At 44.9% G+C, this 14,998-nt stretch overlaps 1 protein-coding gene across 1 annotated transcript in view; it reads left to right on the top strand.

Annotated features, from left to right (window-relative positions):
* Positions 1-8,236: 8,236 nt before the first annotated feature.
* Positions 8,237-14,998, top strand: part of METTL24 (methyltransferase like 24) — a 112,672-nt gene continuing 105,910 nt past the window's right edge. Inside the window, exon 1 of the mRNA XM_003898312.5 lies at positions 8,237-8,590. Coding sequence (XP_003898361.1) covers positions 8,273-8,590 — 318 coding nt within the window. The 5' untranslated portion in view covers positions 8,237-8,272. The remainder of the gene's footprint in view (positions 8,591-14,998) is intronic.

Genomic DNA, 14,998 nt, shown 5'->3' on the forward strand with positions numbered 1-14,998 from the left:
GATCTCAGCTCACTGCAAGCTCCGCCTCCCGGGTTCACGCCATTCTCCTGCCTCAGCCTCCCGAGTAGCTGGGACTACAGGCACGTCTGCCGCCACGCCCGGCTAATTATTTGTATTTTTAGTATTTTCGGGGGCTTTTCCGTGTTAGCCACGATCTGTCGCCCAGGCTGGAGTGCGGTGGTGCGATCTCGGCTCACTGCAAGCTCCGCCTCCCGGGTTCACGCCATTCTCCTGCCTCAGCCTCCCGAGTAGCTGGGACTACAGGCGCCCACCACCTCGCCGGGCTATTTTTTTGTATTTTTTTAGTAGAGACGGGGTTTCACCGTGTTAGCCAGGATGGTCTCGATCTCCTGACCTCGTGATCCGCCCGTCTTGGCCTCCCAAAGTGCTGGGATTACAGGCTTGAGCCACTGCACCTGGCTTGTGTTTTGTTTTTTAGAGACAGAGTCTTGCTCTGTTGCCCAGGCTGGAGTGCAGTGGCCGGATCTCAGCTCACTGCAAGCTCCGCCTTCCGGGTTCACGCCATTCTCCTGCCTCAGCCTCCCGAGTAGCTGGGACTACAGGCGCCCGCCATCTCGCCCGGCTAGTTTTTTGTATTTTTTAGTGGAGACGGGGTTTCACCGTGTTTGCCAGGATGGTCTTGATCTCCTGACCTCGTGATCCACCCGTCTCGGCCTCCCAAAGTGCTGGGATTACAGGCTTGAGCCACTGCGCCCGGCCTATTCTTCTCATTTTAAAGATGAGGGAACAAAGCACAGAGGGTAAGGGTAACTCGTGAGCTGATGGGCATTGCATCCCAGCTAGGGCACTGAAGACTTCTCGGTGCTACTGCCTCATCAGAATAATCAAGGGACAGGCTCTCACCGTACAAGGTACCTATGGGTAATCACAACTCCTTCCTTTCACTCTACAGCTTTGGGAAATTCCCAGAGCACATAGGCGAATGAAGGAAGGAAGAAATGAAGAAGGGGGAGAGGGAGGGAGGAAAAGAGGGAGGAAAAGAAGGAAGGAAGGAAAGTTCCTTTTGCACTCCCTTCACTTCCCAGTGAGGTGCTGGGGGGAGAACAGAAGGGCTGCCAAGGGGGCTCCTGCACTTTTGAATATGAAGACCCCTTGTTAATGCCTGAAACTTTGCTAGTAACTATGCTTAGAGATTTGAGGGGGAACATTTGCACCATGGGTACAAGGATACCTTGTAATGAAAACTGCTCCCTACATATTGCCCCCCGCCCCCACCCTCAACCGTCACCATGGTGGGAGCCAGTGTACCAGGGTTTCTAAAAGTTTGATCGTGGACCACCTGTAGCTTAGCTTTGGGGGAGTCACCACTGACTTAAAACTCTCTGGAGGTGGAGCTTTTGAACCTGCCTTTTAATAACTCCCTGGGGGATTCTCATGTACACGTAAGTGTGAGAGCCTCCGTATTATGATCTGAAATAATACAGTTCTTAGCCTTTCCCCAAGGCAAAAGCAGTAATGTGATGAGAAAGAAATATGGCTTTTGACCTCAGGATTTTTAATATATTCACAAGCTGAGTTGAAATGACACAGCCCTGAGATATTTGCCTTTAAGCATGCTGTGCCTCACTTTATCCTGACAGTTCCCTGGTAATCGTTTCTGACCTTAAAAGATTTTTTTTAAAAGCCCTTGACTTTGGGAAAGTTTTAACCAGGATTGTTTTTGACTTCAAAGTGATCTGTAGCTGGGAGATTATTTCTGGCATGTGTCATAACGCTGAGATGAGTGGAAGGTGCAGGAGGGTCCACACTGTATAGGTGGTCCTATGAAAAAGGCGATGTTTTGATCATTCTTAATCTAAGCCCTTTCATTGTCATAGAATCCAGGAATGTCTCATTGTGGGGGCTAATGTTTGTGAATAAACCTCTCTAACAATGCCTCAGATGTGTTTTCCGAACACATCCGAGAAAGTGGGTATGTGTGTCTGTGTGTGTGTGTTGCATCTTTCATCAGAACTTCCTGCCCAAGGGCTCCATAGCCTAGGGTTCCCTCAGAGCCACTACTGCAGTGTTCACCCTGTCCATGCACTGTTCTCCCCACAGCCACATCTTTGACCTCAGTTCTTTGTCCCCCAATGGCTTATGTGATGCATTGCCTGATTCTTTCCAAGTTGCTTCAGGGAAACCAAAAGGTACCAGGTTGGAGGTATTATTATTTGTGAGCCAGCCAATACGGGGTTGACTATGACTCTTCTTAGGTTAGGATGGATTAGCAACAAGAACTGTGGTATCTTGAGTCTGACTCCAGCAGAATTGGGGTGCAATGTCTGTTGTCTGTTAACAATTCCAGAGACATGATTAAGGCCTACCCCGTGCAAAGTATTGCTGGTTGTGCAGAAGTGATGAAGACCCCCATCCCAATGCCTGAGAAACATCCCTGGTAGAGGAAGGATAAAACAAGTCCGCAAATGTCAGAGTAAGAATGGGAGAATACGGTGTGAGGGGGAGCTAAAAAGTGTCAGGGAAGCCTTGTGCTCTCTTTCCCTGCCAGGTCTGGGCATTAAGACATTCCCCAGGCATTTTCCATATGACCAGCCCAGAGCCAGCCTTATTTGGTTGTGGAATAGGCAGTAGTGTGATTTTAGGCAGGGCTCCCAGCCTCAAATAGCAGTTCCAATGTCTGTCATTCTATTATAACTTCGTTCTTCTAGGTCTTGAAAGCTTTCATCTTGATGGGTTCTTTTTGAACACAGATGTTTCTGTTAGGGTCCTAAGTCATGGTGAGCTGGTATCTTATGTATGTATGTATGTATGTATGTATGTATGTATGTATTTATTTATTTATTTATTTATTTATTTATTTATCTATCTATCTATCTATTTGAGACAGGAACTGGCTCCATCATCACCCAGGCTGGAATGCAGTGGCATGATCTTGGCTCACTACAGCCTGAACCTCCCAGGCTCAAGCAATCCTCCTACCTTAGTCAGCCTTTCGAGTAGCTGGGACTGTGGGAACACACCAACATGCTTGGCTAATTTTTTTGTATTTTTGGTAGAGATGGGGTTTCACCATGTTGCCCAAGGTGGTCTCGAACTGCTGAGCTCAAGCAATGCACTCAACTCAGCCTCCCAAAGTATTGGGATTACAGGCCTGAGCCACCATGCTCGGCCTGAGCTAGTATCTTAATATTTAGCTACATCTTTAGGGTGGAGAGGAGAAAACTAATTGACAGTCCAGTGAACACAAATCCTATCTGGGATGTGGCTTGGGATTGGCATTTGAGGGGAGTTGAAGAATGGGTTCAAGTGTAGCAACAGGAGAATAAGAGGGAACCAAAAATAAACTTCGCTTAGTTCATTCTTCTGTTAGGGGCTGGCTCAAGGGTACCCTTTGAAGTTTCCCAACAATAACAAAGGAATATTTGATGGCTTTAAATGGGATTAAAACAGCCTTTTTTGATGGACTTAAAAATTAATGATAGCACTTCACACTGAAAGACTTATGATTTTGCCTTCATGTAGCATTCCACTTTTAAGAATTTAATGTGACAAAATAACTATGAATGCATGCAGACTTGATTCATTCCTCACTCTTCAATTCAACAACTATTTATCAAGCATACACTACATGCCAGATACTGTTCTAGGCACCAGGATTATAGCAATAATCAATGGAAACAAAGTTCCTGACCTCATGGAGCTTACATTCTAGTTGGGGAAGACATCATAAACAAGGCATTATGTTACCAAATCTTACAGTCAGTTTCCAGTCCACATCTTATTAGACCTCTCAGTCTGTTACTTCTAGAAATACTTTCTTCATTTGGATTCTGGAACACCACATTCTCTTACCTTACTGCTTATCTGTCTCAGTACCCTTTGTTGGATCCTCATCTTCCTGACTTTAAACTGGTGAATCCCAGAATTAAGCCTTCAGATATTTCACACCTGTATGCTGACGATCCAATTTTCTATTTCCAGCCCTCACCACTCCCCTGAATTTCAGTCTTTTACATCCAACTGCCTATGTCACATCTCCATTTGGATATCCAGTAGGTTTCCCAAACTGAATGGGACTACCAAAATCATACTGGATTTTCGACTCTAATTGCTCTTAGTTGAGTTTTTCCCTTCTCAGCTAACAGCAACTTCATTCTTCCAGTTACTCAGGAAAAACCTCGGAATCATTCTTGACTTCTTTCTTTCTCTCACACTGCACATCTGCTCCATCAGATTTAGCTACAAAGATGTCCATCACAGCATTGTTTATAAAAATGAAAAACTGGTAATTACCCAATTGTTCAACAATGGAAGAATGATTAATATGGTACATGTTGTAGTTAACAGGTTACTGTTTAAGGACATTTTCCTTATGGAAAATTTCAAATATGCTCAAAAATAAAGAGCTGTGAACCCATCATCTAGCTACAACAATGATCAACTCACAATCATTCTTGCTTCATTTACACTCACACTTCTCTCCCATCTCCCCACTAGATTGTTGTTAATCAAATTTCAAACAACATATTATTTAATACATAAACTATATAACATATTATGTTACAAAAGCACATTATAAAGAAATATGTATAATATGATTTCATTTTTGAAAACCATCTACATGTGTAGGATAGCTATATCTGAACCATGTTATGAATGTTGGTATCTTCTTTTGCGTGTGTATATTTTCCACAGTGAGCATGTACATAGAGAAAAGGTGATGAGGAGATGGGGGATGTTGATGCCAGACATTCTAACTTCATTTTTTCGTAAATTTGATTACTTTAATTCAGACCGGGTGATATGGTTTGGATGTTTGTCTCCTCCAAATCTCATATTGAAATGTGACCTCCAATGTTGGAGGTGGGGCCTAGTGGGAAATATTGGATCTTGGGGGTGGATCCCTCACGAATGGCTTAGCACCATCCCCTCTTTGTGATAAGTGAGTTCTTGCTCTATTAGTTCATGGGAGATCTGGTTGTTTAAAAGAGGCTGGCAGCTCCTTCCTTTCTCTCTTGCTCCCATTCTCAACATGTGATGCACTGGCTCACCCTTTGCCTTCTGCCATGACTGTAAACTTCCTGAGGCCTCACCAAAAGCGGATGCTGGCACTATGCCTCATGTACAGCAGGCAGAACCAAGAGCCAATTAAACCTCTTTTTGTTATAAGTTACTCAGCCTCAGTTATTTCTTTATAGTGACACAAAAAAAGGACTAACACACTGGGTATGTCACATTGTGAGATAAAAATAACCATTTGATGGAGGTGAGGATACTGTCAGCTCTGTTTTCTCTTTGGACAGTCTATAATTTAAAATGGCCACATTCGCATCTAGAGTTACAGCAGGTTTTCTCAGCTTCCGCTCTCCTGACATTCTGGGCTGGACAAGTATTTGTTGTGGAAGGCTATATTTTGCATTGGAGGATTCTTAGCCGTATCCCTGGTTAATAGGTAGCCATTAGATGCCAGTAGCGTCCCCTAGTGGTAATAACCAAAAACGTCTTCAGACATTGCCAAATGTCCCTGGAGGGGGGCAAAACCAACCCTGGTTGAGAATCACTGCACTACAGCAGGTGTCCAAGTTGAAATGCATGTTGTTTAGGGGATTAGAAATGTTCTATTTCATGCATTTTCTTGGCTAAAACCTCTAGGAGGATGTAATTTGTGATCTGATGAAAGCTGCTATTGTGGTTTACTGACCTGCTTGTCTAATTAACCAACCTATGACACAGTGGTTAATGATTATCTGCATTTTTGAGACACATCCAGAAAGGACTGAGACAAGTTCAACTCTATAAGAAAAGCAAAGGTCGTGAATGAAAGCTTGCTTGTCAGCTACAACAGTGATCCATTAGATTTGCCTCTTCAGCCCACAGTCTGACCCATTTTACTATTCATTATCATCCACAACACAGGAAAATACTGTGTGGAAGTTAAAAATAGATTTCTTCCAGAAAATTGATGCTACATACATATAAACAGTTCCTTTTTATTAGTAATAAACACATAGACACAAACACAACTGCACAAGATAAAAGGCTATTTAAATATTCCATGTAATTTGAAATTTTTTCCATAATGAAAACATTTTATTAGAGAACTGTAGAAATGAGATAAAGGAAAATATGAGGTCATCCTGCCCATTCTCTTCCAGAACTACACTGTTTTGTATGCACCCCCACTCCATCCTCCACCCCCAGCCCAGAGTCTTATTAAATATCCCCATTTTAATAATATAAAATACTGCTTATACTTCCCCCCACCCCCAGAGAGAAACTCAACAGAGGAGCAGAGGGTACACGCTAGTGGCACCATGATCTTTAAAAGATTACTTCTCTAGTTAGCGGCACTGTGTTGACTGCATAGAAAATAAAATTTCCAGTAAAGTCTACACCAGACATTACCAATCCAGGTTTATCAAGCACCCTACAAACTCTTATACATATTAACAGAGTTCGTTTCTTGATGCTTAATGGTTATTGTCTTGAAATTATTGGGTACTCTGAATTCCAGAGAATACTGTATAAATTATTTGTAAATTTCCTTATACTTTATCTTTGCCCACTTTGGAATCAATGCTTACCTTTTCTTTTTCGTGACAACATCCAGGATTTTCTTTAATGGTAAATAAAAAAAGTAATTACTACTGAGACCCTTCTGTGAGCCAGGTATTATTTGGGCATGAAATATATAATATTTTATGTAACATTTATAATCCTGCCATATATATAGGTCTGTTTATTCATGGGAAAACAGAAACTCAGAGAGGTCCAGTACTTTGTGGAAAGTCTCACAGTGCTTGAATGGCAGGGTCCCGGTTCAAACACAGTTCAAGTAAATAGTCACAGGATGTGAGGCTGGCTCTCAGTTTGTGTAAAGGAAAAACTCGTACTTGTTTAAATTTGTTAAAATAGAATCCATCTGCAATATCCCCTGGACTCATCTAAGAAAAAAGCCAAAGTCAACCCTAATGGAACGTTCAGGATCCTGAGGACCCGGTGTGGCCAGGGGGTGGACTAGATTGGGTGGAGATATTTTGTTAAATGTAGAGAAACAGCCCAACTGCTTTGTTCACTAGCAGGGAATAAATTGGGTCTTTCTTAAGCCAGGAAGAGAAGAGGATTTTAGAGACGAGGCCTCCCTACAGAAAATACCCAACATTCAAAAGGGCAGGGAGGTAGGGCTCCGTATTTGTTGTCTCTTGTCCATGCTGTAGGCTGTTACCGGGGAAGAGAATAGGTCGGCAGGCGCAGTCTCCCACGGAAGCATGGAAAATGAAAGAGTAAAGCAAGGAAAGAAAGAAAAGTGACCACCGCTTAAAAAATTCTAAACCCAAACTCAAACCTAAAACCCAAACCCACCCCAACTGGGTTGTGGGAAAGGATTCTACTAACAGTTGAAAATGGAGCATCCACCACTGGACTTCAGGCTGTGAGAGTTCAGTCTGATTAATTAAGGTCAAGGTGGTGATGGAAATACCAGCTGGGGAGCATTGTGCCGAAAGATAAATTTGTCCCTCTGTGTTTCTGCGAGACAGCAGGGAGGTGTGTGTTTGGAGCTAAATTAATTTGATTTACATCATGCCATGGTAACTTCTGTTCTCTCCCCACCCCCAGCCCCCACCCGCTGTCAGATGTCTTAGCTGGCTTTTTCCCTCTCCTTGTTCACCCCCACACATTTCATAACACGGAAAGAAAGTACGAAGTGGCTTCAGGCAGAATTTAGATATAGAATAACTCTAATTTGATTATTCTGCATTGAGTGCTATTCTCTTCTCCCCAATCCCTTCTTTCTTGAGAGAGAGAGAGAGAAGTTGTAAACCCGGGCTTAAGTGCTATTTATTTTTACATTGTGCTTAATGGTGCACACTGCTTGACTGTTCCTTGTATGCTCACCTACCCTCCTCCTGTGTTTCTCCAACAACACTAATATCAGAAAATGAAGCTATGGCCCGGGATCCCGTTAGGAATGCGCTTTTTCTGGCCCTATATCTTTCAGCTCCGTCAGGCTTTGGAGGCCGGGGCGGAGGGCACCTCTTGAGGGACCCTGCACAACCGGGCCCTGGCACCTCCGGAGGGACGGAGAGGGCGCCCTGTTACCGCGCTCGGCCCACCACCCTTCCAGCGGCAGGGCGCGCTCGGCAGGACAGGATAAGGTTACGCCGAGGCTTCCTCGGTCGGGAGGGAGGGAGGCGGGTCTCAGCCCGCGCCCCGGCCCGCGGGGGAGTTCCCACAGCTGGCCGCTCCGGCCTGCGGGGCTACATCACTGCTGCCGGTCAGGCGCGGCCCGCGGGACCCCAAGGGTAGCGCCATGGCCCGGGAGAGGCCTCCCCGGAGGGGCTGCGGCACCCTGCGCCGGTGTCTACTCGGGGCCGCGCTGTTGCTCGGCCTGCGGCTGTGCGCGGACCTGCGGCGCGTCGGGTCCGGGTCCCCAGCCCGCAGCGCCCTGCCGGGCCCGGCCTGGCGGCCACCTGGGCCGCACCTGCAGCCTGCGCCGGGCTCGCCGCGTGGCGCCAGCAGGAGGCAGGTGACCTACGTGCGCAGTGGGCGCCGGGCGCCGCCGGGGGACGGCGGGAGCGGGACGCCGGAGCCTGGCTGTTGTGCCCCGCGCGGGCGCCCCCGCCGGAAGGTCAGTTGCAAAGCCATTGGTCTTGGGCCTGGGACCAGAATCCCCCTCCCGACCCCGCTACGGAGCCCGGCGCTCGGGTCCCGCAGGTCGTCCTGCGGGGACCTCCGCGGAAGAAAACGCTTCCGCTTCTTCTCTTCCCCCTGTGCTCTCTTAGGCGGCTCCACGGGTCGCATCCTTCAGTGCCCAGATAGACTGAAGTGCGGCCGAGCGGAGTTCATTCACTATTCAGCCAGTATTTGTTGGGCGTCGCCGTGGCCAGGCGCCGTTCTAGGCTCCGCGCTTCCGGCGAAGAAGGACGGAGCCCTATTCTCACGGAGGGTACATTTTAGTAGGGGAGGGTTTGCGTGATAGGCACGGAAAGGGAAAGGAGGGCGTTGCAGCTGCCATTCGTGTGCTGTGCTGCTCCCAGCCTTCCGCTCGAGGCCTGGACAGAGCTGGGTGGGTATCACCGTGAATGGCCTGTCCACGCCACTGCTGTCATCTCGCTGAAGATCCACCAGCTGGCCGAATTTCCCTGGAGTCCCATTCCAGGCGTTGGCTGGGGGCTTGGAGGCTGGCGCCCGGTGAGAAGCCGAGCACCCAGCCCCACTTAATGAGAAGTTAATTGGATCCTCGAGGACCCAAGTAAAAACCTGGGTTTGTCTTATAATTCTCGACCGTGTTGTGCCTCCTACCTCATTAACTTGTTGGCTCACACCTACTTGATTAGTCCAGTTTTAGCCTCTGATTGTTAAGGTTTTGGGCTCATCTCCTTTTTGGAGCTCGGTAATTTGCGTCATACAAGGAAATGAAAAGAACCACAGGTATGAGCTCTCCTCATCCCTTTACCCATCAACTCCTGCTTCCAGCCTCAACCACGTTCTCCAAAGCAACTACTTTCCGTTGCCTGGCTATTCGTCCTTTCTTTTAGACATCCCCCCCACCTCCACCTTGCTTCCCACCACCGGTCCTGGAGGGGAGGGAACAACTCTTCCTTTGCCTCGCTGCTGTCTTCGGCTGCCCAGTGCTAGCCTACTTTTCAGCACCACAGCCCAGCACTGCTGCCGCGGCTTCCCTTCCTCGCTTCCTTCGGGCCTCGCCCTCCGTCTTTCCACACCACTGCTGTTCCTTGCTGGGCCATCAGTGCTAACTTCCTGGATAAACTGAAATACCTTTTTCTATCTTGCAAACCTCACCTCCTGTGTAAAGTCTTAATGAGCTCTTCCAGAAGAAAGCAGCCACTTCCTCTCCAAGTTCCTAACTCACTGTCCGTGACACCATGTTAAACATTCAGCACAGTTTTGCCAAGGGCTTACCAGGTAGGCATCAGGTGCTGGAGGCACAAAACGAGTTCAGATTCTCGTGGAGGAGGCTCTTAGCACAGGCATCCGGTGATTTCCAAGCCTGTAATTGAGCCTTCAGCTCTGCCTGGGGAGTCAAGAAAGGCTGCTCAAGGCGGGGGACATTTGACCTACAATGTGATGTTTCTTTTTTTTTCTTTTTTGAGCCGGAGTCTTGCTCTGTCGCCCAGGCTGGAGTACAGTGGCTTGATCTTGGCTCACTGCAACCTCTGCCTCCCGGGTTCAAACGATTCTTCTGACTCACCCTACCAGGTAGCTGGGATTACAGGCATGCACCACCACGCGGGCTAATTTTTGTATTTTTGGTAGAGATAGGGTTTCACCATGTTGGCCAGGCTGATATCGAACTCCTAACCTCAAGTGACCCACCCGCCTCAACCCCCCAAAGTGTTGGGATTACAGGCGTGAGCCATGCGCCTAGCCAACAGTGTGATGTTTCTTAAGAGTGGGACGTCTTTTATTCCCCTGTGGATGTCCTCAAATATCCCATCCTTGACACCCTCAACCCCACCCTGCAGTTTTCCTTTTAGATTCACTCAGCATCTGTTGTTTCTGCTGTCACCTGTCAAAGAATTACTCTTAACTCTTTGTCTCTACCTCAGACAACAGTACTGATGGCTGGAGCCTGTCCTACAAAGGACAGGTTTGGAATGCGTAGACTCAGTGGGGCTCTGGAGGGGAGGTTCACACCCATCCTCGCTAGGAGCTTGGAGGCTGCCCCAGTGATTCAGGCTGGAGATGGGGGTGGCTTGCTGTGGTAGGTGTGGAGGTGGTGAGAAGTGGTTGGTTTCTGGATGTGTTTGGAAGGTGGATGAGGAGGAGCAGTTATTTCTCTCTTGTTTGTTTTGTTTGGGGGATAGATGGAAAGCAGGAATTAGGTTTTAGGCACGTTAAGTTTAAGATACCCTTCAGGCATACATGTGAAAATGTCAAATAGGCAGCCGGACGTGTAAGTCCAGAGCTTGGAGGAAATGTCCAGGCTGAAGGTGGTGATTTGAGAGTCATCCAAGTACAAGTGGCACTAAAACTGAGAGATTGTATGTGGTCATCTAGGAAGTGAGTGTGGCTAACAAAGAGAAGCAATCTGAGCCTGTGGCCTGGGGCTCAGTTTTATTAAAATTAAATTAGGGAAAAAAGTAAAGGAAATGTTTAGCTTTGTGCCTGGCATGTTTAGCTCTCAATAATGGTAGCTTTGCTTTCTACAGTCTGCCCCAGCTTTTTAGCCTCAGCCAGTCTCCAAATGTCATTCACTGTAACCTACAAAGGTGGCTTATGCTGACTCCTGTACCTGCAAGGCCCCATCCCCCTTTCTTATGACTCCTGACCTTTTCATCCTTGGACATTCCTCAAGTCAAGGTTCATAGCGCAGAAACCTTCCCATAGCAACCCTGCTTCATGCTGACCCCTCCCCCACTTGGAATGACAACAGAAAGAGTCTGATTTGTGCATTGCTTTGTACAAGTTGAGTCCTGATAATCCATTTTGGATGGAATGTTTTGTCTCCACAGTTGTTCTTGATGGGAAGGATTGCATTTCCCATAGTGATCCCTAGTAAATGTTTACTCCTGAGACCCCAATATGTGAAAGTATAAAAATCTTACTATTTCAGCCTATTCAGTAACAGTAAATGTCTTTGGTTAAAAATTTATAAGAAATAAATGAGCCTTTTGCTATTTCTAAAATATTAAGTTTTTAGCATCCTAAGGTAAAAATGTTCTTAGATTTCCTTCTCCCTAGCTATTATTTTCAGGATATACATCTAACCTCCCCAAATCCCTGGATAGTGATGATCTTGAATTTGTTTTATTCTCCCATTATTTCACAGTTGAATTAAAATATTCCTTAAAACTATAGAAAGATCAGTTATCTAATCCATCCTCCCACTTCTGGGAACAGAGCTCAATAACCCCATGTCTCTCTAGGGACAAATCTTGTTTCTTTTCAGCCTCATATCAAGGCAGCAGTGTAATATAAGCTGAATATACCATTAAGTAATTGAATAAAATTAGGAAGCTATTTGTTAAACTCCTTGGATCATAGTGTATTTAGATTTTGTTTGTTGAGAATACAGATCAACAACACTCTTAGGTTCTTGGTTACTTTGCCCCAGGCACCTCCCAGATTGATAAAGGAGAAAAAGTTCCATTCTATTTTGAGGACAACTTTCTGGGTAGATGAAAACCTGCATGAAATAATCGGGTTGCCAAGTATTTCTTGTTACTCTGCTTCCATACCAGATGTTAGAGGCACCAAAATTCTGCCACTTTAATCATAGCTTATGCTCCTCTTAAAGAAAACAATCTACTATAAAAAAGAGTAGTGAAGTGTAGTCCTAATATAATTCTTTCTTCCCTCATCCCCTTCTTCACGGAGCCATGCAAGAACTAGCTCTAAATATTTTCAGTTCTTTTGACATCAGGGGTTCTAATCTTCAAGCTTTGCGAAATGAGAGCCGATGACAGATTATGGATAAATACTGCCCTTTCTGATTATGCGCACCCTGGAACCTATATATTCTTGTGTATTACAGATTCTTCAAGCATTCTGTCGGGACTCTTCGTCTCCAAATTTCGCATACTATGCATGCATAAAAATATCACTGTGATTCTTTCATCTTCTCTCTGTTTTCTATCTGCATGTGTTTCTGTTTGGGTTTTTTTTCTTTCTTAAATGAAACAGACCTTTATTATTATGGATAAAGTTCTTTTTGAAGGGATTTATAGAGGACTAGATATGGTCTCCATGATTTATGCTTTTTAATGCAGCTCTTGGGTGGATGTTTTATCTCTTATAGGTTGGCAATCTGACTAAAAAACAGATGCAACATACAGGGCTCATTTGCAAAGGAGAGACACTCACTCAGTGGCCAAGCTTCCCGAAAAAATTTCATCTCTCTTATCGGATGTATTTTACTTGACATTTAATATGTTGGATAGAAAAGTGACTTCTGAGTCACAGAGCTCCAGAACCCAGCAATGTGCTGGCTTGGTTCGTTAGTTACAGATCTTTTGGAACCATGTGTCGGGGGGGGCTGGGGAGGAAAAAAAAAGAACTGTTTCCTCGTCTCCTGAAAAACCATATGGCAAAATTTAGTTTTTCTTTCTCACTTCTTGTCATCCTCTTAATTTTCTAATTCTGTGATTGTCATCAAGAAGAAAGAGGAAAAATGGCATAGGATGCCCCCTGATATATCCAACTGCCTTAGGAGTCCTTACGCTTTACAAAATACTTGAAGGTAGATTTGAATTGCTTGTGAAACATGGCCCAGCAGTAGTTTCCAGCTCTTTAGGTTTTTGTCTGTGTACCTACACTTCTGTTCTTCAGGGAGCAACATTAATCAGTCCTCTCACACTGTCCTTAGGAGGCAAAGCATTTTCATTTTAAACAAAGTCACTGAGGGTAATTGAATAAGCTCCAGCAATATGTGGGTGTGAAATAGCAGTAGCTTAGTTGCACAAAGAAAAGCAGGTTTTTATTACAACTTTGATGTGTCGTGGATGAAGAATAGAGGCCTGCACTTTTTCCAAACCCCGTAGTTCCTCAGAGAGCATTCTGTGGGCAAAGGAACTGCTAATACAGGCTCGATTGTTTTTCAACCACTGGTGCTGGAGATTTTAGCTTTTTGTGTGTAATTTGTCCCAGTCCATTTTCTCCAAGGAAAAGAATGTCTTGTCAGTTTTCTCAAATAGAATTGAATTTCCTTTTTAGTCTGTGAAGAGAATCAGGTCAAGTAGTTAAACCAAAGACTGTCAAGGCTAGGCATTTGAGTTTTTCCATCTGTGCTGTAATACCTTTGGAGTCCTTGTGTTTCTAAGGAGTTTGGCATGCTTTATTCTGTGGTTCATAGAAAGTAACATGAGCCTGTTTCACTTACCATAAGACACACACTGAGGCAGGAATCTACCGGCATTGATAAGCTTCTTTTAAAAACACCACTTGGGTCCACTAGATACCTCACATTAGCTCCATTAATGTCTTATGTTCTGATAAAAAAAAGATAGGAAAATTTGCTGTGCAAGAAGCATTTTTATCCTGTTCAAGTAATTGAATGAAAATTGAATTTTAAGAGCCTTATAATCTAGACCCATATGTAATATAAACCAATAGCAAGCTGGGTTGCTAGTTGACTGTTCAGGAGGTAAATTTGGCCCATGAATTTTATTTGAACCACACAGTGTTTTAAGTATTTGAACATAAATATATTTATATGGGGCTTATAGTGAGTCTGGTGAGGTCCAGCTCACCATTCTCTCTATTTACCTCACCTGTCTGATCTCTGAAGGCATTTGAAGTTACAACTATAAGCCAGAGGTTGTTAAAATTAGCAATTATTTTCCTAAAAAGTGACAATCAAGGCTAAGGTTGCTAAGCTCAGTGACAGGGTGGCACATGACTACTAGGTTCAGAAAAGCCAAAGGTCCTTTTAAATTGCTGCCGTTAAGGAAGATGAGTTACCTAAGGCTGGAGCTGGATATTGGGGAGGGTAAGATCGTAGGGGAATAGACTTAGTTAATCTAACATTCTTTTGGTTACAAACAGGAACTGGGCTCTAGCCTAACTTAAACAAAAAAGGAAGGAAAAAAGAATTAAAGAATAAACAACTCTATGTGCCTATAATAATTAACAATTACATTTTTTAGAATGAAATGTATTGGGAAACCTTGGGATTTCTCGCTGAATTGGAGGAAGAGTTAATGCCTGCGGTGTGGAGGAGAGAAGGAAAAGGGCTGCTATGGAAATCCCAGCTTTCTGAATCCTTTGATTTTCTCCCTCAAGTGCTATTGCAATACAGCTCGCCTCACTGGACTCCAGGGCTTCCTCTCTTTGATATTCACCCTGGATCAGCTGGCTCAGGCCACGTGACCTAAACAAAGGCCAAGGGCCCCTGCCCTATCCTAGAAGCCATTCTTAGTGAAAAGAGAAACGTTAAGTTACCCTAAGAAGTCCTTGGCATGCCTTAAGTATTCAGTATAATTTTTATGCAGTTTTGCTCTTAGGTTTTTGTTTTTCTCCTATGTTATTTTGTTATTTCAACCAGCCCTTGGACTTGAGCACCTAGAAACAGTGT

The sequence above is a fragment of the Papio anubis genome, chromosome 6, assembly GCF_008728515.1.
Source record: "Papio anubis isolate 15944 chromosome 6, Panubis1.0, whole genome shotgun sequence".
NCBI lineage: Eukaryota > Metazoa > Chordata > Mammalia > Primates > Cercopithecidae > Papio > Papio anubis.